The 24859-nt window shown below is 39.8% G+C and overlaps 1 protein-coding gene across 5 annotated transcripts in view; it reads left to right on the top strand.

Annotated features, from left to right (window-relative positions):
- Window positions 1-24859, top strand: part of LOC105495064 (sterol carrier protein 2) — a 125345-nt gene that overhangs the window by 25636 nt on the left and 74850 nt on the right. For 4 of the 5 annotated variants that reach the window (XM_011764232.3, XM_011764236.3, XM_011764231.3 and 1 more), the window contains exons 3-6: window positions 3370-3441; window positions 6093-6224; window positions 10030-10094; window positions 18584-18710. In XM_011764232.3, the coding sequence (XP_011762534.2) occupies window positions 3370-3441; window positions 6093-6224; window positions 10030-10094; window positions 18584-18710 (396 nt within the window). Of the gene's footprint in view, window positions 1-3075; window positions 3094-3369; window positions 3442-6092; window positions 6225-10029; window positions 10095-18583; window positions 18711-24859 lie in introns of those variants that run through there. The other variant, XM_011764234.3, reaches the window with a different exon arrangement.

Genomic DNA, 24859 nt, shown 5'->3' with positions numbered 1-24859 from the left:
TACAACATGCTGTTAGCATTTTTTTTTTTTTTTTTTTTTTTGAGATGGAGTTTCACTCTTTGGCCCCGGCTAGAGTGAAGTGGCTCAGTCACAGCTCACTGCAACCTCTGTCCGCTGGGTTCAAGTGATTCTCCTGCCTCAGCTTCCCGAGTAGCTGGGATTTACAGGCGCCTGCCACCACACCTGGCTAACTTTTGTATTTTTAGTAAAAATGGGGTTTAGCCATGTTGTCCAGGCTGGTTTTGAACTCCTGACCTTGGGTGATCCACCTGCCTTGGCCTCCCAAAGTGCTAGGATTACAGGCATGAGCCATCATGCCTGGCCTGCTGTTATCATTTAAAGGAGGTACAGAGTACCAGCTAAACATACCTTTTTGTAACTCATTCTTTCCCACTGATTATAAGAGCAATGCATGTGTTTTATTGTAACAAATAATTATGTACTAAAGAAAACAAAATTTTGACCCAGACCTAATCACTATTAGTATCTTGGTGTTATTCTATTTTAGCATTTTCCCCCTATGGCTATATGGGATCACATTTGTAGTTTTGTATCCTATTTATTTATTTATATATTTATATATTTTTAAGGACAACATTTCACTATGCTGCCCAGGCTAGAGTGCAGTGGCTATTCACAGGTCCAGTCATAGTGCATACCACCTCAAACTCCTGGGCTCAGGCAGTCCTCCTGAGCAGCTGGAACTACAGGCACTCGCCACCGCACCCGGCTTGTATCCTTATTTCTGAAATTGATTTTATCATGAGCATTTCCCCTTTTACTTAAAATTGTTTGGAAAAGGGCCAGGCGTGGTGGCTCATGCCTGTAATCCTAGCACTTTGGGAGGCTGAGGCGGGCAGATCACCTGAGGTCAAGAGTTCGAGACCATCCTGGCTAACACGGTGAAACTCCGTCTCTACTAAAAATACAAAAAATTAGCCAGGCATGGTGGTGGGCACCTGTAGTCCCAGCTACTCGGGAGGCTGAGGCAGGAGAATGATGTGAACCCGGGAGGCGGAGTTTGCAGTGAGCTGAGTTAGCACCACTATACTCTAGCCTAGGCAACAGAGTGAGAGTCTATCTCAAAAAAAAAAAAAAAAAAAAAAAAATTGTTTGGAAAAGAATGTTTAAGTTGTGCATAATATATTATTTTATATATATGCTGTTATTTTTGTTGGACATTTAGGTTCCCAAGTTTTTGATATTTTAGAAAAATTTTAGTTAACATTTTGCTAAATAAATGTTTGTTCTAATCTCTGTTTATTTTTGAGGAAAGAGCCTAGAAGTAGAATCGTAGGAATAGTGAATATGATCATTTTTAAGTTTCTTTTTTTTAAATTGAGACATGGTCTCCCTCTGTTGCCTAGGCTGGAGTGCAGTAGTGTGATCATGGCTCACAGCAGCCTTGACCTCCTGGGCTCAAGCAATCCTTCTACCTCAGCCTCCCAAGTAGCTGGGACCACAGACACACACTACCATGCCTCCTTAATTTTTGTATTTTTTTGTAGAGACGGGGTTTTCCCATGTTGCCCAGGTTGGTCTTGAACTCCTGGGCTCAAGGAATGCTCCTGCCTTGGTCTCTCAAAGTGCTAGGATTACAGGAATGAGCCACTATGCCTGGCCTCTTTTTTTTGTTTGTTTGAAACAGCGTCTGGCTCTGTTGCCCAGGCTAGAGTGCAGTGGTGAGATCACGGCTCACTGTAGCCTTGACCTCCAGGATTCAAGTGATCCTCCCTCTTCAGCTTCCCAAGTACCTGGGACCACAGGTGTATGCTACCACACCTGGCTAATTTTTATTTTTTGTAGAGATGGGTTCCCACTATGTTGCCCAGGCTGGTCTCAAACTCCTGGGCTCAAGTGATCCTCCCACTTCAGCCTCCCAAAGTACAGTAAGCCACCATGTCAGCCAAGATTCTTGCCAAATTAATTTTCAGCATTTGCACCCTTAGAGTCTCATTGGAAACATATGAGAATGTTCTTCTCAACATAGTCTTGTGAACGTTATTATAAGACATTTATTTTTTGCCCATACGTTAAGCAGGAAAAGATAACTCATTGTTTGACTAACCCAATTCTGTAATCAATTACTTTATAAATTATAATTGATTATTATAATTAGTGTGTTTGTGAATTAAAAAAATCTTTCAAATACATTTATATGGTTAAAAAAAAAAAGAGGCTGGGCTTGGTGGCTCACGCCTGTAATTCTAGCACCTTGGGAGGTCAAGGGAGGCGGATCACTTGAGGTCAGGAGTTTGAGACCACCCTGGCCAACACAGCGAAACCCCCTCTCTACTAAAAATACAAAAAGTAGCATGGTGGTGGGCGCCTGTAATCCCAGTTACTTGGGAGGCTGAGGCAGGAGAATCACTTGAACCTGGGAGGTGGAGGTTGCAGTGAGCCGAGATCGCGCCTTTGCACTCCAGCCTGGCGACAGAGCAAGACTTTGTCTCAAAAAAGAAAGAAAGAAAATACAGGAATACAGGGCCAGGTGTGGTGACTTATGTCTTTTACCCCTCACTTTGGGAAGCCGAGGTGGGAGGATCGTTTAAGCCCAGAAGTTAGACTGCAGTGAGTTAGGATCACAACACTGCACTTCAGTGACAGAGACCTTGTCCTTAAAAAAAAAAAAAAAAAAAGGAAGAGTGGCTTGTAATTCTCAGGACTGTCCCCCATGGACAACTTCTTTTAACTTGTTTTGCTTTAGTTCTTCTGGTGGTTATCTAAATACTTCCTCAAGTTTTTGATTTGTCAGTTTTAGATGTCTGTTTTTTCTCACTGTCATAAATGAGGATTTAGCTCACACTTTTTTTTCAACCTCACTGTCTTGTTTCCAGTTTACTTACATAATTTTTCTCATTTATTTACATAATTTTTCTCAGTTCATCCACTAGTTGTTTCTGCCACTTTTGATAGCATCCTTAAGCTCTCTTTCTTGTTCCATAGACAGAGTCATCTCTTGATCTTGGCTTTGTAAGATGAGCACATTTGTGCTGTCTGCTCCCAGTAATGACAGTCTTTCTCATTTTACCCTCTAGATGTGCAGTGGAGCTACAGGGATGAATAAGACAAGGACCGTGTCATTAAGAAGCTGTAAGACTCTTCAGATTTAATGTAGATAGATGTGAAGTTATAACAGAAAGTGTTAAGTACCAAAAAGGAGATACGGAAAAGTGATGCAGTAGCTTAGAGGAAAAAATGATTACTTTTGAAATTAGAGATCTGAGATGATTTGATGAAGGATTTGTCATTTGAATTGAGCATAGACTATATAGAGTAGTTTACTTTGAGAAAACTCTAAGCTTAATTTTTACTCTCCTAAAACAAATACTTAAAGCACTTTTTGATAAAAACCTTTTGTTTTTATAGGCCAGAAGGCTTTAGCTGATGCACAGATCCCTTATTCAGCAGTGGACCAGGCATGTGTTGGCTATGTTTTTGGTATGTATTAAACTGTGTATTCTAAATTTTTTTTACCTGAATCTAGCAGCAGCTACACAAACAATACAGAGACATTTGTCAATTTTAACCCTCAAAAACTCAGAATTCATTCAATTATATTTGCATTGAAAAAAAAAAGAAAAAATCCCTCAGAATTCAAAGTCTGATTTAAGGGGATTACCACTATTTATATATTTCCCTTATGTGTCAACCTAGTGTAATTTTTCTTTTGGTGACTATTCCAAATCATACTGTAAAGATCTTCTTTGGTCTTTTTAAAAATACGGCCAGGCACTGTGGCTCACGCCTATAATCCTAGCACTTTGGGAGGCCGAGGCGGGCAGATCACGAGGTCAGGAGATCGAGATCATCTGGCGAACACGGTGAAACCCTTCCTCTACTAAAAATACAAAAAATGCACCTGTAGTCCCAGCTACTCAGGAGGGAGAAGCCCGAGAATCGCTTGAATCCAGGAGGCAGAGGTTGCAGTGAGCTGAGATTGCACTCCAGCCTGGGCAACAAAGCAAGACTCTATCTCAAAAAAAAAAAAAAAAGCATAGTGTTTCATTGAATAAATGTATTATAATTTATTTTACCAATCCCCTTTTAATGGATATTTAAAAGTTCCAGTCTCTTCACAGCATTTAAAAAATACTTAATGTCAAATAAAGATTGAATATATTCAAGGTATAAAATAAGATGATTTATGTATATATTGTGTAATAATTACCACACTCCAGTTAATTAGTACATTAATTACCACCCATGCTGTACATTAGATCCACAGAACTTGTTCATCTTATAACTGAAAGTTTGTACCAGTTGACTAACATCTCTCTGTTTCCCCAACCCCAACAACATTTTTTTTTGTTTTTGGCAAAGGGGTGGGGTGTGTAGGGGAACCCCTACATCATTTTATATGATTATATGATATTCTACTCTTGAAGGTCTACTATAGCTTATTTAGAAGTAGTAATGATATTTTCTAAATTCTAGTTATTATAAAAATACTATGAATATATACAGTATTATTAAAATACTATAGTAGGTGTTACTGTAGATGAATATTTGTGCATATATATGATTTATTTCTTTGAGATATCAAGATATCAAGAGAATTCTAGAAGGGAAACATACTGGGTTAAAGGGATGCAGAATATATTTATTGAAAAGCAGATCCCTAACTTTCCTGATTTTGCTGAAGACTCCTGGAGCCTGTACCTTCAGATATTCCCATCACACTGCTCCAGCATGTCTACCTTGGTGGTCATGTTACTTGTGTTTGAAATGCTTGTTCCTTGGTGCTGTAAAGAAATAGCACTTGAACATAAATTTAATTTACTCAGCAAGGCCACTTTTACTTCCTTCAGAAAGGGTACACTTGCCAGCAGTTTTGCCACGAGAGTACACCAAACAAAGGAGACAGGATCATTTATAACCTGACGTGTCCACCCTACTGCTGTGTCCAGTTCCATTGGCTGGAACGGGACCTCACATTCTGTATTTGTCTCGATTGGCTAGCAACTTAGAACTTTTTAAAAGAGGCAAAGGCAGAGGAGAACAAAGGAAGGAGGAAGTAACTTGTGGAATGCCAAGAAACGTAAAAACACCTTCAAATAAGGAAGAGGAACAGGTTATGACCTAATGCTTGCTTGGACCAGTATAAGCATGCCAGGGCAAGTACTTAGGCTAAATAGTAGGAACTAAGAACATAAAGTACATTGATTTCTTTACCATGGCTAGCAGATATTTAAGAATGTTAGCATAGGTCTTTGAATATATTTTGCTTCTAAGAGAAGTTACTATCTATTCCTAATTAAATGGGGAGGAAAGTCTTTGAAGAGGAACCTCTACTTTACTTTTTACACTTGGGAAAGGAAGTCACATATGTATTTAACATGGATCATGTTTTCCTGGAATGCCTTGGCATGCAGGGTCTTTTAAACTTTTCGAAGTTGTGGAATCTTTATATGAAAAGTAAATCATGGCTTTTAATCACTGTCATAGGTTTAAAGATTTTATTTATTTATTTATTTATTTGAGACCGAGTCTCGCTCTGTCACCCAGGCTGGAGTGCAGTGGTGCAATCTTGGCTCACTGCAACCTCTGCCTCCTAGTTCAAGTGATTCTTCTGCCTCAGCCTCCTAAGTAGCTGGGATTACAGGTGCATGCCACCACACCTGGCTAATTTTTTGTATTTTTAGTAGAGATGGAGTTTCACTGTGTTAGCCAGGATGGTCTTGATCTCCTGATCTTGTGATCTGCCCGCCTTGGCCTCCCAAAGTGCTGGGATTACAGGCGTGAGCCACCGCACCTGACCAAGGTTTAAAGATTTTTATCCGACATTTAGGTGTTTATGAAATATTGCTTTCTTTATCATATAGCCTTAGCCAGATGGAATCATTTTCTATTAGCTGATCATTTCTTTACTTCTCTACCTCTGTATTATATAAAGAAAGTGCACATATATTCTGTTTTCAGTCTTTTTTGCAGAGTAAATGATGGTTAGTGTTAAAACTGTTTCTAAGATATTGTCTTGCATGTGTTATATGCTTGGCAAAGGTATAATATTAAAAAAACACATAATGTAGTATTATGTTGCATTGCAGCTCCGTAATTCTCCATATTAAAATTTTTGTTTTTCTATTCAGGTGACTCTACCTGTGGGCAGAGGGCTATCTATCACAGTTTGGGAATGACTGGAATTCCCATAATCAATGTCAACAATAACTGCTCTACTGGTTCTACTGCTTTGTTTATGGCCCGCCAGCTGATTCAGGGTGGTAAGGAGTGCTTGTCTAGTGTACTTAAATATTGCCCCATTTTAATCATTTAATCACACGACCATCAGAGGAATTATTTTATAATGTATTTGTTTTAAAAAAGGCCATATCAGGCCGGGTGTGGTGGCTTATGCTTGTAACCCCAGCACTTTGGGAGGCCGAGGTGGGTGGATTGTTTGAGCTTGCGAATTCGAGACTAGCTCTGAGCAACGTAACAAAACCCCGTCTCTACAAAAAAATACAAAAATTAGCTGGGTATGGTGGCATGCATCTGTAGTCCCAGCTCCCTGGGAGGCTGAGGTGGGAGGATGGCTTGAGCCTGGGAGACAGAGATTGCAGTGAGCCTAGATGGCACCACTGCACTCCAGCTTGGGCGATAGAGCCAGAGCTTGTCTCAAAACAAAAACAAAAACAAAAACAAAAAAACAAAAAAACAAAAAAAAGGCTTTATCAGCCAGGCATGGTGGCTCACACTGGTAATTTCAACACTTTGGGGGACCAAGGCAAGAGCATCATTTGAGCCCAGGAGTTCAAGACCACCCTGGGCAATGTAGTTAGACCCTATGTTTACACAAAATTAAAAAAAAATTAGCCAGGCATGGTGGTCCCAGCTACTCAGGAGGCTGAGGCTGGAGGATATATGATCATACCACTGCACTCTAGCCTGGGCAACGCAGTGAGACTCTGTCTCTTAAAAAAAAAAAAAAAAAAAAAAATTAAAGTAAGATAAAATTAAAAAGGCATTGTAAGATATAATTTATAGACCATAAAAGTATACAATTCAGTGTTTTTTGTATATTCACAGAATTGTATACCTATCACCACTATGTAATATTAGAACTTTTTTTTTTTTTTTTGAGAGTGAGTCTTGTTCTGTTGCCCAGACTGGAGTGCAGTTGTGCGATCTCACCTCACTGCAACCTCCACCTCCCGGGTTCAAGTGATTCTCCTGCCTCAGCCTCCCGAGTAGCTGGGATTACAGGTACCCACCACCATGCCTGGCTAATTTTTTTGTATTTTTAATAGAGACGGGGTTTCACTATGTTGGCCAGGCTGGTCTCAAACTCCTGACCTCAAGTGATCCGCCCACCTTGGCCTCCCAAAGTGCTGGGATTGCAGGTGTGAACCATCACACCTGGTCATATTAGAACAGTTTTATCACCACAGAAAGAAACCCTGTACCCATTAGCAGTCATTCTCCATTTTCTCCTTCCCTCAGTCCCTAGAAACCACTAATTTACTTTCTCTTTGTGGAATTTCGTATTCTGAATATTTATATAAATGGAATTGTACAATACATGGCCTTTTGTGGTTTATTTCACTTAACACAATGTTTTTACAGTTTATTCATGTTGCAGCATATATCAGTACTTAATTCCTTTTCATGGCCAAATAATATTCCATTGTATGGATATATCACATTAAAAAATAGATGGACTGTTTTTTAAATGTAGAAGAAAAATAAAAATAAAATAAGTAGAAATGAGGTCTTGCTATGTTGCTGAGGCTGATCTCGAGCTAATAGCTTTAAGCGATCTTCCTGCCTTGGCCCCTCAAAGTGCTAGGATGGCTATACCACATTTCTTCTACCTGTTTATCAGTTGATAGACATTGTTGCTTGCGTATTTTTTTTTGGTTTCCATCAGTTGAGGGATTGTTTCTATTTTTTTTGGCTGTTATGAATAATGCTGCCATAGTGAGCATGGCACCCGTAATCCTGGCTTCTTGGGAGGCTGAGGCAGGAGGATCGCTTGAGTCTCGAGACTGAGGCTGCAGTTTGCAGTCATAACTGCACAGTCATAACTGTGCCACTATACTCCAGCCTGGGCAACAGAGCAAGACACTGTCTTTTAAAAATGGTCAGGGGAGGGCGAAGATAATGCCATTGTAAACATTGTATATACTTTTTTTTTTTTGGTGGCCGTGTATTTTCAGTTCTTTTGTATATGTGTCATATCCTATGTTTCCATATATTCTAGGGTTTTTTATTAGGTCCTCTCTCTGTTCCACTGATTTGATTGTTGATTACTATTTCACTACCCAGCGTTTTAATTATTGGAACTTTATATTGTTTGATAATGCTAGTGGTCCCTGTTTCTGTTACATTATATTTCTTTTATTTTTTTAGGAAAAAATGTGGCAATCCTGTCTTTTTTTTTTTTTTAATTCAGCTCCTGCAGGAATGTTTGGCTCTTCAGTTGAACTTTAGCAGCATCATTTTTAGGTGCCCCCTCTCTCCAAAAATAATTCTTTTGAGATTTTCATTGGGTTCATTTTTTAATTTTTAATTTCAAATTTTAAATGCTTTTCTAACTGTGATTCTAAATTAGCTTTTTATATTCATTACTGAAACATATTTCCACATTAACACAAAATTTTATTAACATATTGAGACTCAAGAGAAGAATTAAGCACCTTATTGATTTTTCCTCTTTTCTTTTTTTAGAGACAGGGCCTCACTCTCTCATCCAGGCAACAGTATGGTAGCATGATCTCAGCCCCTGCAACCTGTGCCTCTTGGCCTCAGGTGATCCTCTCACTTCAGCCTCCTAAGTATTAATAGTTGGGATCATAGGTGTGTGCCACCACACCCGACCAATTTTTGTATATTTTGTAGAGATGGGGTCTTGCCATGTTGCCCAGACTGGTCTCGAACTCCTGGTCTCAAGCGATACATCTGCCTTAGCCTCCCAAAGTTTTGGGATTACAGGCGTGATTCACCACGCCCAGCCCGATTTTTCCTCTTATCTAGAAGAATATAAAGATTTTCTCTGTAATTTTTCTGTTATTAAAAACTTTGGCTGGTTGGTGGCTTATGTCTGTAATCCCAGCACTTTGGGAAGCTGAGGTGGGTGGATCACTTGCGCCCAGGAATTTGAGACCACCCTGGGCAACATGGTGAGACTCCATCTCTACAAAAAAAAAAAAAAAAAAAAGCAAGAAAACTGGTTGTGGTGCCACAGGCCTGCGGTCCCAGCTACATGCAGATTGCTTGGGCCCAGGAGGTCTAGGCTTCAGTGAGCCATGATTGCATTGCTGCACTTCAGCCTTGGTGACAGAGTGAGATACTGTCTCAAAAAAAAAAAAAAAAAAAAAAACCAAAAACCAAAAAAACCTTTGTGGTGCTGGGCACAGTGGCTTATGCCTGTAATCCTAGCACTTGGGAGGCTGGGGTGGACAGATTGCTTGAGCCCAGGAGCTCAAGACCAGCCTAAGTAACACAGTAAAACTTTCTCTACAAAAAATACAAAAATTAGCTCTAGCTAATAGAGAGCTGAGGTGGGAGGATCGCTTGAGCCTGAGAGGTTGAAGCTGCAGTGAGCTGTGAGCCTGCCACTATACTCCAGTCTCGGTGACAGACTGAAACTTTGTGTCAAAAAAAAAAAAAGCAAACAAACAACAACAACAACAAAAACCTTTGTGGGATTATAGTATGTTTTTACATTTTATGTAAATTGGCTTATTTATTTAGAGACAGAATTTCTGGGCTCAAGTGACCTCCTGCCTCAGCTTACCAAGTCACTAGGACTACAGGTGTGTACCACCACACTCAGCTGATTTTTCAAACATTTTAAGTTTTTAAATTTTTGTAGAGACAGAGTCTTACTATGTTACCCTGGCTGGTCTTGACCTCCTGGCCTCAAGCAATTCATCTGCTTTGATTTCCCAAACTGATGGGACTAGGGACTAGAAGTTTGAGCCACTGTGCTCTCACTTGATGCACTTATTTCAATTGAAGTATTTAATGGTATTTTGTTGGTGTTTAGAAATTTGAAATTTCAAAATAATTACATTTTCCTTTAAGGTGTGGCAGAATGTGTCTTGGCTCTTGGGTTTGAGAAGATGAGTAAGGGAAGCCTTGGAATAAAAGTGAGTGTTATTTTGGCATAGTTACTAAGTGAGCTAATATAACCCAAAAGTTGAAAGGTGATACTTATATGTATGCATAGATCTTGGTAGTTTAGAATAGTGAAGAATCTTAGAGATAATTTTGTTCAAACTGTTTATTTTACCAATGATGAAACTGATGTTCAAAGATATGAGATTACTGAATTTGAAGTTGACTTATCTATTTAATTTGAAAGCCATTCATTTATTCATTTTTTTGATCAATGAATTACATTCAATAAATGAAATTCATTCAACAAATTGAAGAGAGTTAATAAAATGTGGGACTTCTAATTCTGGTAATGGCAAGCCAAGTTTTTTGAGCCAGTTCTCTCACTGATGACAACTAAAATATTTGGATAGAATATGAAAAAAGAAATCCTAAAGGTATTGAAGAACTAGCAAGAGAGAGGAAGTGCAGATGAATGCCAGAGAATTAACATCAGCATTTGCAACTAGTTTTGCCTTGAAGATCTTTGCTGATCAGGCAGCTGTGAGCCACAATTTTGACAGCCCCCTGGAATGAAAGGGGAAGTAGTCAAAGCTCAGACCTTCCCAAGATCAGAAGTTTAATACCCACATTAAATTGATACTGTGTAAGGATAAACTCTTTGGGTAGGACGAACCTGAAGTAAAACTGCCCACTTCCATGAGATGATAGGGAGAGTTACCATGGCATCCAGTAAAACAGGGGAGAAAAAAAAAAGAGAATAAAAAACCCAGTAAAACCTTTCATTGAGTTAATAAATCACAGACTAGCCCACATGTGGGATCACTGCCAACATTCTCATTATCTGAGTGGTCCAGGAAACCTCAAACCATGAATTGAATCTAAAGTAGTTCCAGAATGGTAGTAACCTAGCCAGATTTTCTTCTGGAGGAAAGCACCCTTCTTCCAGGCTTTGAGAGCCCTTCAAGTAAAATTTCAAGGACACGCAGTTAAAGATAACCTTAAGTGTTAAAGAAACAAGGCACCACAATTGAGAACCGAAAGAAAGAAGGAGCAGTAAAAGGTAATCTCTGAAGACTGCCAAAACTAGATTTATTGGATGCAGATTTAATCATGTTTGTTATGTTTAGAGAAATAAAAGACAGCTTGGAAACCTCTTTAGGCTATAGGAAACTACAAAAAAAACATTATTGGCATGAAAAAAAAAAACCCTAAATGGAATTTATAGAAAAGAAAAGAAAGAAAGAAAATTAAAAATTCACTCATGCCTGTAATCCCAGCACTTTGGGAGGCTGAGATGGGCGGATCACTTGAGGTCAGAAGTTCGAGACCAGCCTGGCCAACATGGCAAAACCCATCTCTACTAAAAATACAAAAAATTAGCCGGGTGTGGTGGTGTGTGCTGGTAATCGCAGCTACTCGGGAGGCTGAGGCAGGAGACTTGCCTGAGCCCAGGAGGTGGAGGTTGCGGTGAGCCAAGATGTGCCATTGCATTCCAGCCTGGGCGACAGACTGAGGCTCTGTTTCCTTTTTTTTTTTTTTTTTTGAGACGGAGTCTCGCTCTGTCTCTCAGGCTGGAGTGCAGTGGCCGGATCTCAGCTCACTGCAAGCTCCACCTCCCAGGTTCACGCCATTCTCCTGCCTCAGCCTCCCGAGTAGCTGGAACTACAGGCGCCCGCCACCTCGCCCGGCTAGTGTTTTGTATTTTTTAGTAGAGACGGGGTTTCACCGTGTTAGCCAGGATGGTCTTGATCTCCTGACCTCGTGATCTGCCCGTCTCGGCCTCCCAAAGTGCTGGGATTACAGGCTTGAGCCACCGCGCCTGGCCTGAGACTCTGTTTCAAAAAAAAAAAAAAAAAAGAAAATGAGTTGAAGATAATTTTTTACTGTTATCTAAAATTATACTATTATCTAACTTATGTGATCAACCTGATCCCATTTTCTCTGTTGAAACGTTAAAGGACCTCTACCCCAAATTAACTTAAATACATATGATAATATTTCTTAGAAACCACAAAAGTGGCACTTAATAGGCATTCAAATCAATAAGTTGTTTCCCCCTTTAAAGAACACCTTTGAAAAGTGGTAGAAGTTAGATCGGATAATTTAGGAGTGGATAAGGGGAAATGTGTTCTTCCTAGATGTCAGAGAAGGCATCATGAGCCTAGTCATGGGTGTCTGAATGAATATGATACACCCAGGGAACAGTTTAAAAAACTGTCTGGATTAGAGTGGCAGCTGGAGAAGACTGAGAAATAAGGTTATGTAAGTGAATATATAATGTTTATGACACATGAAAAATACGTGTTTTTTCCAGCAGTAAATGGTATGTGCCCTGGTAACTTTTATTTGAAAATTATTAAAAATTATAAAATAGTAAAATCCATCCATAATCCCATAGTATAATTAAAAGGAAATATATATAAATTAGAAGTCCCTCCTTCTGCCTATTTTTTTTTTTTTTTTTTGAGACCAGGTCTCCCTCCCAAGTTCAACAGAAGGACTGACACTACTCAATTTCAAGACTTACCCTAAAGCTCCAGTAATTAAGACAGTGTGGTGTTGACAAAAAAGTTCAGACAAATTAGACAAATAGATAAATAGAAAAGAATAAAGCATTCAGAAATAGACCTACATAAATATAGTCAACCGATCTTTGACAAAGAAGCAAAGGCAATATAATGGAAAAAAGATAATCTTTTCAACAAGTCGTGCTGGGACAACTGGATATCCACATGCAAATAATGAATCCAGGCACGACCTTACACCCCCCGCCTTTTTTTTTTTTTTTTTTTTGAGATGTAGTCTCTGTTTCCCAGGCTGAAATGGAGTGCAGTGGCACGGTCTTGGCTCACTGCAACCTCTGCCTCCCTGTTTCAAGTGATTCTCCTGCTTTAACCTCCAAAGTAACTGGGATTACAGGCGCCGACCACCAAGCTGGGCTGAGTTTTGTACTTTTAGTTGAGACGGGGTTTTACCATGTTGACCAGGCTGGTCTCAAACTCCTGACCTCAGGCGATCCACCTGCCTCGGCCTCCTAAAGTGCTGGGATTACAGGTGTGAGCTACCGTGCCCAGCCACGTTTTTTCACAAGCTTTTTAGATATCTATTGAGATGTTCTTTTTTTTTTTTTTTTTTTTTTTTTTTTTTTTTTTTTTTGAGACGGAGTCTCGCGCTGTCACCCAGGCTGGAGTGCAGTGGCCGGATCTCAGCTCACTGCAAGCTCCGCCTTCCGGGTTCACGCCATTCTCCTGCCTCCGCCTCCCGAGTAGCTGGGACTACGGGCGGCAGCCACCTCGGCCGGCTAGTTTTTTGTATTTTTTAGTAGAGACGGGGTTTCACCGTGTTAACCAGGATGGTCTCGATCTCCTGACCTCGTGATCCGCCCGTCTCGGCCTCCCAAAGTGCTGGGATTACAGGCTTGAGCCACCGCGCCCGGCCAATGTTCTTATTTTGTTTGTTATTCTTTTTTAGTTTGTTAATATGATGAATTATATTTGTTGATATTTGACTGTTGGTCTATCCGATATTCTGGGGTAATGTTTGGTATTTGGTCATGATATATTATCCTTTTTATATATTATTGGATTTGATTTGCTAATCTTTTTCTTTTAAGTGATGGGTTCTCCCTATGTTGCCCAGGCTGGTCTTAAGCTCCTGGGCTTGAGCAATCCTTCCGCCTGGGTCTCCTAAAGTGTTGGGATTACAGGTGTGAGCCACCGCGCCTGGCCTGATTTGTTAAAATTTTGTTAAGGATTTTTGTGTTTATGTCTGCAAGGGTGTTGGTTTGTTGTTTTCTTTCCATTGTGCAGGTTGGTCTTGAACTTCAGGGCTCAAGTGATCTGCTCACCTTGGCTTCCCAAAGTTTTGGGATTATAGGTGTGAGCCACCACACCCAGGCTTGTTTTAATACGAGAATAATGCTGGCCTCATAGAATAGCTGGGAAGTGTTCTCTTCTCTTCTGTTTTTTGGAATAGTTTATATGTAAATTGGTATTTTTTTCTCTTAAATTTTTGGTAGAATTCACCAATTCACCAGTTCACATTTGATTGGGTGACTTCGTTTCTTTTCTTTTAAATTTTTTTTTTTTTAAGATGGAGTTTCCCTCTTGTTGCCCAAGCTGGAGTGCAATGGCACAATCTCGGCTCACCGCAACCTCCGCCTCCCAGGTTCAAGCGATTCTCCTGCCTTAGCCTCCCGAGTAGCTGGGATTACAGGCATGCACCACCACGCCTGGCTAATTTTGTATTTTTAGTAGAGATGGAGTTTCTCCATGTTGGTCAGGCTTGTCTCAAACTCCCGGCCTCAGGTGATCCGCCTGCCTTGGCCTCCCAAAGTACTGAGATTACAGGCGTGAGCTGCCGCGCCCAGCCCTAAAATATTTTTAATTAAAAAAAAATTTTTTTTTTTGCATTCTTATCTTTGGATCATGGTCTGGTGATTTCTTTTTTTTTTTTTTTTTTTTTTTTTTTTTTTTTTTTGAGATGGAGTCTCGCTCTGTCGCCCAGGCTGGAGTGCAGTGGCCGGATCTCAGCTCACTGCAAGCTCCGCCTCCTGGGTTTACGCCATTCTCCTGCCTCAGCCTCCCGAGTAGCTGGGACTACAGGCGCCCGCCACCTCGCCCGGCTAGTTTTTTGTATTTTTAGTAGAGACGGGGTTTCACCATGTTAGCCAGGATGGTCTCGATCTCCTGACCTTGTGATCCGCCCGTCTCGGCCTCCCAAAGTGCTGGGATTACAGGCTTGAGCCACCGCGCCCGGCCTGTCTGGTGATTTCTTTATGGGAAAGTTTTCAATCTTCTAAGTTTAGTTTCTTCAGTAAATATATTACTATTCAGGTTGTCTATTTTTTCTTTTTTTAAGCGAGCTTTGATAGTTTATGTCCTTCACGGAATTTGTCCAGTTCATCTACATTGTTAACCTTATTGGTAAAAAGTCATTCATGTTATTCCCATCTTTTTAATGTAGGATCTTTGGATGTGTCTTCTCCCTTCTTCTGGTGTTGGTAATTTTTATCTTCTCTCTTTTTCCATGGTCATCTTTTGTTGTCAGAGTGATCATGGAAAAAGAAAGTTTACAATAGAAGGACCAGCTTTTGTTTTCATTGATTTTCTATATACTCTTTTTTTTTTTTTTTTTTTTTTGAGACAGAGTCTCACTCTGTCGCCCAGGCTGGAGTGCAATGGCATGATCTCGGCTCACTGCAACCTCTGCCTCCAGGGTTCAAGCAATTCTTCTGCTTCAGTCTCCTGAGTAGCTGGGATTATAGGTGCCTGCCACCACGCCCAGCTAATTTTTGTATTTTTAGTAGCGACGGAGTTTCACCATGTTGGCCAGGCTGGCCTCAAACTCCTGACCTCGTGATCCACCCACCTGGCCTCTCAAAGTGCTGGAATTACAGGTGTGAGCCATGGTGCCTGGCCTATATTCTTCTTTTTTCTAGTTTATTCTGCTCATTTCTACTCATTCTTTTTCTTTCTGCTCATTTTCTATTTCAATCTGCTCTCATTCTTGATGTTTCCTTTCTTCTCCTTACTTTGGGTTTAATTCTTTATTTTAAATCAGCCATGCCCAGCTAATTTTTTGCAGAGACGGAATCTTGCTATGTTGCCCATGCTGGCATGACCCACCATGCCTGGCTACTATACACACACACACACACACACACACACACACACACACGCATATATATACACACACACACATATATACACACAATACACACACACACACACAATATACACACACATACATATATATGTGTGTGTATGTATGTGTGTTATACATATATATATATATATATTTATTCCCAAGACAGAGTCTCACTCTGTCGCCCAGGCTGGAGTGCAGTGGTGTGATCTCGACTCACTGCAATCTTCAACTCCTGTGTTCAAGCAGTTCTTCCACCTCAACCTCCTGAATAGCTGGGACTGTAGGTGCACACCACCACACCTGGCTAATTTATGTATTTTTAGTGGAGATGGGGTTCACCACGTTGGCCAGGTTGGTCTCGAACTCCTGAACTCAAGTGATCCACCTGTCTCAGCCTCCCAAAGTGCTGGGATTACAGGTGGGGACTGCCAGGCCGGGCCTATATTTTTTTATTTGAGATTTGTTTTTTGGCTCAGGGTATGGTTTATTTTGAAAAATATGATGTGTGCACTTGAAAAGCGTATGTACTTTGTTCTTAGTGGATGAAGTGTTCTATAAATGCTACTTATGTCAAATTGGCTGATAAGGTTGGTCAAGTCTTTTATGACCTTACTGATTTGTCTGCTTATTCTGTCAGTTATTGAGAGGGAAATATTGCAATCTCTGCTATATCTGTAGATTTGTCTATTTCCTTCAGTTCTTTTTTTTTTTTTTTTTTTTTTTTAAGATGGAGTCTCGCTCTGTCACCCAGGCTGGAGTGCAATGGCACGATCTTGGCTCACTGCAACCTCCACCTCTTGGGTTCAAGTGATTCTCCTGCCTCAGCCTCCCGAATAGCTGGGATTACAGGCGCGCACCACCACGTCTGGCTAATTTTTGTATTTTTAGTAGCGTTTCACCATGTTGGTGAGGCTGGTCTTGAACTCCTGACCTAGTGATCCGCCTGCCTTCTGCCTCCCAAAGTGCTGAGATTACAGGCGTGAGCCACCACAGCCGGCCTATTTCCTTCAGTTTCTGTTTCATGTATTTTGAAGCTCTGATATTAGATATATTAACATTTAGGGTTGTTATATCCTCTTGGTAAGTTGACTCCTTCGTCATTATGAAATAATCCTCTTTAGTCCTTGTTATTAGTTCTTTGATCTTACATCTACTTTGATATTAGCATAGCCAATCCAGCTTTCTTTTGAGTAGAATTAGAATAGTATGTATTTTTCCATCCCTTTACTTATTTTTGTCTATATATTTGAATTGGGTTTTTGTAGACAGCATATTGCGGGGTCTTGCTTTTTAACAATATAATAATATTTGCCTTTTAATTGGACTTTTTATATCTTTCCCATTTGATGTGCTGATTGATGTGGTTGAGTTTAAACTAGCAGTTAGCTGAAACCGATACCTACTAGCTTGTACTATCCTGCATGATCGGATTATGCAGGATATCTTCTCCCATGTTTGGTTTCAGTGACAGCCATGTTAGTAGATTCAAACTGGCTATGGTGGGAGACTTTATACCACAAAAGTTGGCAAATGCTACCAATTAGGGCTCCCTGCATCCTGCCCCAGTGAGCCTGTTGTTAAGTATTTACTTGGACACCACTGATTTGCGGATTGTTTTCTTTTTGTTCAATCTCTTCTTTGTTCTTTTTTCTTCTTTTCTGTTAATTGAGAATTTTTTTTTTTTTTTTTTTTGAGACGGAGTCTCGCTGTGTTGCCCAGGCTGGAGTGCAGTGGCCGGATCTCAGCTCACTGCAAGCTCCGCCTCCCGGGTTTACGCCATTCTCCTGCCTCAGCCTCCCGAGTAGCTGGGACTACGGGCGCCCACCACCTCGCCCGGCTAGTTTTTTTGTATTTTTCTAGTAGAGACAGGGTTTCACCGTGTTAGCCAGGATGGTCTTGATCTCCTGACCTCGTGATCCGCCCGTCTCCGCCTCCCAAAGTGCTGGGATTACAGGCGTGCGCCACCGTGCCCGGCCTAATTGAGAATTTTTTATAATTTCATTTTATCTATCTTATAGGCGTATTAACTATACCTCTGCTGTTTTGTTTTGCTTTTAGTGGTTGCTTTATGTTTTATAGTTACAGCTTTAATTTATCCCCAGACTACTTTTAAGTAATATATCTGTTCACTGTAATGTTATGAGAACTCTAGGAAGTGTTTTTTGTTGTTTGCTTCCTCCAAGAAGTATATTGTAGCCAGGTGCCCTGGCTCATGCCTGTAATCCCAGTACTTTGGGAGGCAGGGCAGGAGGATTGCTTGAGACCAGAAATTCAAGACCACCCTGGGCAACATGGTGAAACCCCGGCTATTCAGAAAAATACAAAAGAATTAGTTGGGCATGGTGGTGCATGCCTGTACTTCCAGCTACTTGGGAAGCTGAGATAGGAGGATCGCTTTATATTACGAAATATAAATGTTATTTATATTTTAAATTTTATTTATTTTCTTTTTTATATTAATCATTTAATACTAATCTTTTCTTATTAGTCATTACTGAGTCATAAATATTTTTATTTATTATTGTCCTCATCACCTTTTACCTTCCTCCCTCCCCAGTGTAAATGCCAGTGAGCAAAGTCTATCTTATTAGTTCACTCTTTTTTCTCTCATGTCTGGAATAGTTACTGGCACATACTGGATGCCCAATAAATATTTCTTGAAAGAGTTAATACCTCTTTCCTCACTTGATTATTTTTTCTTCTTCCCATGTTTCCCTGTGGCGCATGTCCTAACTGATTTTATTCACATTGACCATTTCTGGTGTACTATGGGCTTAGAATAAATAAATGTCTTAATAGCGCTGTAGTAGTTTTGAAAGAGATACTTATCATGTCAGCTACTTATGAAATTTTGTCCCCCCTCTCTTAGTTTTCAGATAGGACCATTCCCACTGATAAACATCTTGACGTCCTGATCAATAAGTATGGATTGTCTGCACACCCAGTTGCTCCTCAGATGTTTGGGTATGCTGGAAAAGAACATATGGAAAAATATGGTATGTTAAAAAAAACTTTTGAGGCTTCTTACTAGTTATATACATGAGATAAGAAACGACAGTTATTTATTAAGGAACTATGGAGGATGCCAGGATATATAAGATGTAAAATGTTTTTTGAATTAAATCGAAGTAATAGTTCTTATAGAACTTAGCCATAGAGAAAGTGTTTATATATAGACTGTGGTATGGGAAGTACCTAGAGTACTCTATAGCAGGAAGTTGAAATAGGAAAAATGACACACATCTTGTCTCCTTTAATCATGGACTATAACTTTTTTTTTTTCCCAAGCTGAGGGTGTCACTCTGTTATGCAGGTTGGAGTGCAGTGGTGCCATCTTGGCTCATTGCAACTTCCGCCTCCCAGGCTCAAGTGATCCTTCCACCCAGCCTCTCGAGTAGCTGGGACTACAGATGTGCACTACCACGTTCGGCTAATTTTTTGTATTTTCGGTAGACATGGCTTTTTGCCATGTTGCCCAGGCTGGTCTCAAACTCCTGAGCTCAAGTGATCCACCTGTCTCGGCTTCCCAAAGTGTTAGGATTACAGGCGTGAGCTACCATGACTGGTCATGGACTATAAATTGAGGATCTTAAAATTTTGTCAACCAAGACGAGGTGAAAGATCAAGCTATTCATACTCTACATTCAATATATCAGCAAGACTTTTCTCTGTATTCTCAGTATATCCATTTCTCACCATTTTTGCTACCTTTGCTGTAGTGGCATAATTTCGTACCTGAAATTTAGGAGTGTTCTAACTGGTTTCTCTACTTCTGCTTGTGTACCTCCAAAGTCAATTCTCTACTTTATAGCCAGAGCCATACTTGTAAAATATGTCAGATCATTTCACACCTGTGCTTAAAATTCTCCATTGTTTCTCATCACACTAAGATTGAAACCCAAATGTCTTCTTATGGCCTACGAGCTTCTACATGATCATTCCCTCCACCCTCATTAGCTCTCTGATCTTATCTCCCACCATTTTTTCTTTCACTAGTCTGCTCCAACCACACTATCTTTTCTTTCTGTTCCTCATACACACCAAGGTTTATTTCAGGTAGGGCTTTAGCCTCTATCCTAAGATCATCAGAGCCATCTCCCTTGCTTCCATCAGGTCTTTATTTAAAAGCCACCTTCTGCTTTCTTTCATCACTCTCCTTCCCAGAACTTCCTATTCACTATCTTCTGCTTTATCATTTTATATGGCACCTATAATAATCTGACATATATCTGACACATACATATATGTCAGATAATTATAGGTGCCATATAACATGAGATATATATATATATATATATGTATATATATTCTTGTTTATTGACTCTTCCAACCAGAATATAAGTTCAACAAAAGCATGGATTTTTATTTGTCTTATTTCCTGCACATTGATTGTTAACCTAGAATAGTACCTGGCTAAACCAAGTATAAAAGAAAAAAAAAAAAAAAAGAATAGTGCCTGGCACAAGTCAGTGTTGCGTAATTAATTCATCTTTAAAATTTAGAAAGACCCTCCATGACTATTCAAATCAAAGTAGCCCCTCCTATTATTCTTTTTCTTAGATAGCTTCATATCGCTTCCTTCATAGCACTTAGCACTATTTATATTCATATATTTATCATATGTGGTTTTACTTGTTTAATTTTTGTCTTATTAGTCTATAAACTCCACGAAAGCAGGGGCCATGTCTGCTTTGTTTACCTTGATATACACAGCCAAGCACAGAACTTGGCATGTTATTTAACCAGAAAGAAGTTTTTTTTTTTTTTTTTCTTTCTCTTCTATAGTCTTCAGCATATTTAAATACTCAACAAACATTTATTGAATGAAGGAGTGAATTTCCATATGTATGTTATCTCATTCAGCTATCACAGGAATCCATTATTGCAGGTGTTATTATCTCATTTTATAGCAGAAGAATCTGATATTCAGAAAAGTTTTTGACCAGGATCATAGGGTCAATAAGTAGGAGAGCCTATGTTCCATTCTATTTCTGTCTCACTCTAAAGCTCTTGTGCAGCCCTTTCTCCCAGTAATAGTAGCTGCTCTTTGTTGCGTGCCTCACACATCTTAGATATTTTACATACCAAATATAACAACTATTTTAAGAGGTGAGTGTACGCCTATTTTTCATATGAGGAACCTGAAGCTTGGAGAATTTGAGTAACTTCTAGTAGGTGATAGAGGGTTTCACACTCAAATCTGCCATACTATAAAACCTCCATTCTTTTCATTGTTTCTCAGATAGCTATATTAATTTTAAATAATAAAAAGTTTTTACTGTATATTAACTTTTTATTTTCTTGTCATTCCTGTACATAGTAGAGGGACATTCAGTAATGTTTGTTAGCATGTATTGTAGGTATGGAAACATGTTTTGCTTGGAATTTTCATTTGTGCTTGGCTTTCCTTTTTTCTTTTTTGACCTGTTTGGTGAAGGGGAAGGAAAACTGAATATTGTAATAGCATTTTTGTTTAAAAATCATAAATATTTAAAATTAATTAGATAATGAATGTGGCCAGAGTATAATTTGAAATTAAACTTGTTTATGGTTGTCATTTGAAAGGTTTGTCAATTTTTTTTCTTTTCTTTAGTTTTTTTGAAACAGAGTCTCACTCTGTTGCCCAGGCTGGAGTGCAGTGGCCCGATCTCAGCTCACTGCAAGCACTGCCTCCCAGGTTCACTCCATTCTCCTGTCTCAGCCTCCTGAGTAGTTGGGACTATAGGCACCTGCCCACCACACACGGCATTTTTTGTGTTTTTAGTAGAAACGGAGTTTCACCGTGTTAGCTGGGGTGGTCTTGATCTCCTGACCTCGTGATCTGCCTGCCTCAGCCTCCCAAAGTGCTGGGATTACAGGCGTGAGTCACCGTGCCCAGCCCAGGTTTGTCAATTTTAAAAGATGATATGCTTCATTTTTAGAGGTATGTTGTAATATACTTTAAAACTATTTTGTTTAGAAGTAATTTCAGACTGAACAAGAATGTTGCAAAAATAGTACAAGAATTCCTAATATTTTTACTCTAGATTTTCTAAAAATTAACATTTTGCCATGCTTGTGTTTTTTTTTTTTTTTTTTTTTTTTTTTTTTTTTTTTTTTGAGACGGAGTCTCGCTCAGTCGCTCAGGCTGGAGTGCAGTGGCGCGATCTCAGCTTACTGCAAGTTTCGCCTCCCGGGTTCACGCCATTCTCCTGCCTCAACCTCCCAAGTAGCTGGGACTACAGGTGCCCGCTGCCATGCCCAGCTAATTTTTTGCATTTTTAGTAGAGACGGGTTTCACCGTGTGAGCCAGGGTGGTCTCGATCTCCTGACCTCGTGATCCACCCACCTTGGCCTCCCAAAGTGCTGGGATTACAGGCGTGAGCCACCACGCCCGGCCATGCTTGTTGTTTTAATGAATTATTTTATCTATATTACTATGTAATTATTTAAAAATGTAAGGCTGGGTGCTGTGGCTCATGCCTGTAATCCCAGCACTTTGGGAGGCCGAGGTGGGCAGATCGTGAGGTCAGAAGTTCGAGACCAGCCTGGCCAACATGGGGAAACCCTGTCTCTACTAAAAATACAAAAAACTAGCTGAGCATGGTAGTACGCACCTATAATCCCAGCTACTCGGGAGGCTGAGGCAGGAGAATTGCTTGAACCCAAGAGGTAGAAGTTGCAGTGAGCCGAGATCGTGCCACTGCACTCTAGCCTGGGCAACAGAGCAAGACTCCATCTCAAAACAACAACAACAACAAAATTAATTAAAAAAATGTTTGAGAGTAAGTTGCAGTTCTTTCATAGTCACTACAGTGATCAAAATTGGGAAGTTAATATTGATATGATACTATTATATAATCTACAGACCTCATTCTAAGTTTTACCAGTTATCTGACGAACATCTTTTTCTGGACCAAGATCCCTCATAGTTTTTCAGTGTTTTCTTGCCTCCATTTATGCATAGGTTATGTGCATTGGTTATTTTTTTCTCCATTTGAACTTTACTCTCAAACGTTATTGGTATTTTTACTGGGATTGTATTAATCTTGTTAAATTAATTTAGGGAGGACTGATGTATTTATGAGGCTGAGTTGTCCTGTCAAAGAACAGGGATTATCTTTTTATTTATTCAGTTCTGTCTTTGTGTCTTTCAGGAGTGTTTTAAGGTTTTCTTCATATATAAGTGTTTTATTTCTTGTTAAACTTACGCCTAAATACCTTCCTTAATTCCTTTAATCATCCTTGTTGCTGCTATTGCACATGGACTTTTCACTGGTGTTATATCCTTTAATCTGGTCATTACTTGTGAATACGAAGGCTACTGATCTTTTCCCCCCCCAACGTGGAGTCTCGCTCCGTTGCCCAAGATGGAGTGTAATGGCGCGATCTTGGCTCACTGTAACCTCCATCTCCTGGATTCAAGTGATTCTTCTGCCTCAGCCTCCCAAGTAACTGGGATTACAGGTGCGCATCACCAAGCTTGGCTAATTTTTGTATTTTTTTTTTTTTTAATTAGAGACAGGGTTTTACCATGTTGGCCAGGCTGGTCTTGAACTCCTAACTTCAAGTGATCTACCTGCCTCCGCCTCCTAAAGTGCTGGGATTACAGGTGTGAGCCACATGCCCGGCTGGCTATTGATTTTTATATATTAATCTTATGACTTGCTATCTCACTGAAGTTTTTAATTTTTGAGTTAGTTTTATTACTGATTTTACTTATAGGGGTTTCCACATATGCAGCTATATTGTATCATCTACAAAAAGAGATGGTATTACTACTTCTTTGCTCATTGTAATATTTGAATTGACTTATCTAATTAGACAAAAATGTTACTAAAATCATAAAGAAGAGAAAATATAGTTACTATTCATTAAGTGGAAGGTGATCATCTTAAAGATCTTCATCCTTGTTGCCTTCTTCATCATTTTCTCATTGAGCAGGCTGAGGAGGAAGAGGAAGGTTGGTCTTGCTGTTCCAGGTGGTAGAGGCAGAAGAAGTGGAAGAGGAGACGGAAGAGGCAGGCATATTTGATGTAACTGTCATTGAAAAAAGTCCCCTTATAGTGGACCCATGCAGCTTAACCCTGTGTTGTTCATGAGTCAAATGTAATCAATATGTGGCCTTTTGGGTACGGTGCTACACACCTGTAATTCCAGCACTTTGGGAGGCTGAGGCAGGTAGATCGCTTGAGCCCAGGAGTTCAAGACCAGCCTGGGCAACATGGTGAAACCTCATCTCTACGAAAAATACAAAAGTTAGCTGGCACTGTGGCACATGCCTATAGTCTCAGCTACTTGGGAGGCTGAAGTGGGAGGACTGCTTGAGCCTGGAAGGAGGAGGCTGCAGTAAGCCGAGGTCGCACCTCTGCATTCCAGCCTAGTTGATAGAGTGAGACCCTGTTTTTTTTTCTTTAAAAAAAAAAGTCCAGGCACAGTGGCTCACACCTGTAATCCCAGCATTTTGGGAGGCTGAGGTGGTGGGATCACCTGAGGTCTGGAGTTCGAGACCAGCTTGGCAAACATGGTAAAACCCCATCTCTACTAAAATACAAAAATTAGCTGGGCATGGTTGGGTGTGCCTGTAATCCCAGCAACTGAGGATGCTAACTAAGGCAAGAGAGTTGCTTGAGCCTGGGAGGTGGAGGTTGCAGTGAGCCGAGATTGCACCTCTGTACTCCAGCCTAGGTGGCAGAGCTAGACTCCGTCTCAAAAAACAAAAAAAAAAAAAGAGGGAAAAAAAAGTGACCTTTTGTGACTGGCTTCTTTAAGTTAGTATATTTTCACAGTTCATTCATGTCATAGCATGTATTAGGACCTCATTCCTTTTTACTGCTTAATAATAATCCTTATGTCATTTATTCTTATTAATAAATGGTTGGTGGTATATATTTTCCTGATTACTGTGTTAAATGTATCACACTGATTCTGATATGTAGTGTTTTCATTATCACTATTTTCTGACAAGTTCTATAATTTCCATTTCTATTTTCATTTTTTACCCGAGAATTATTTCATGGAAATATTTTTTAAATTTCCAGATGGACTTTTAATTTTATCAGTAATTTCTAGTTTTATTGCCTGGTGATTTGAGTGTGTTGTTTGTAGATTGGGGGGATTCTTAGTACTATGGTGCCCTTTTCTGTAAGTGTAGTGGAATGGGGTC

This window comes from Macaca nemestrina, chromosome 1 (assembly GCF_043159975.1).
Source record: "Macaca nemestrina isolate mMacNem1 chromosome 1, mMacNem.hap1, whole genome shotgun sequence".
NCBI classification, from domain to species: domain Eukaryota; kingdom Metazoa; phylum Chordata; class Mammalia; order Primates; family Cercopithecidae; genus Macaca; species Macaca nemestrina.
This window is presented reverse-complemented; position numbering and strand designations above follow the sequence as displayed.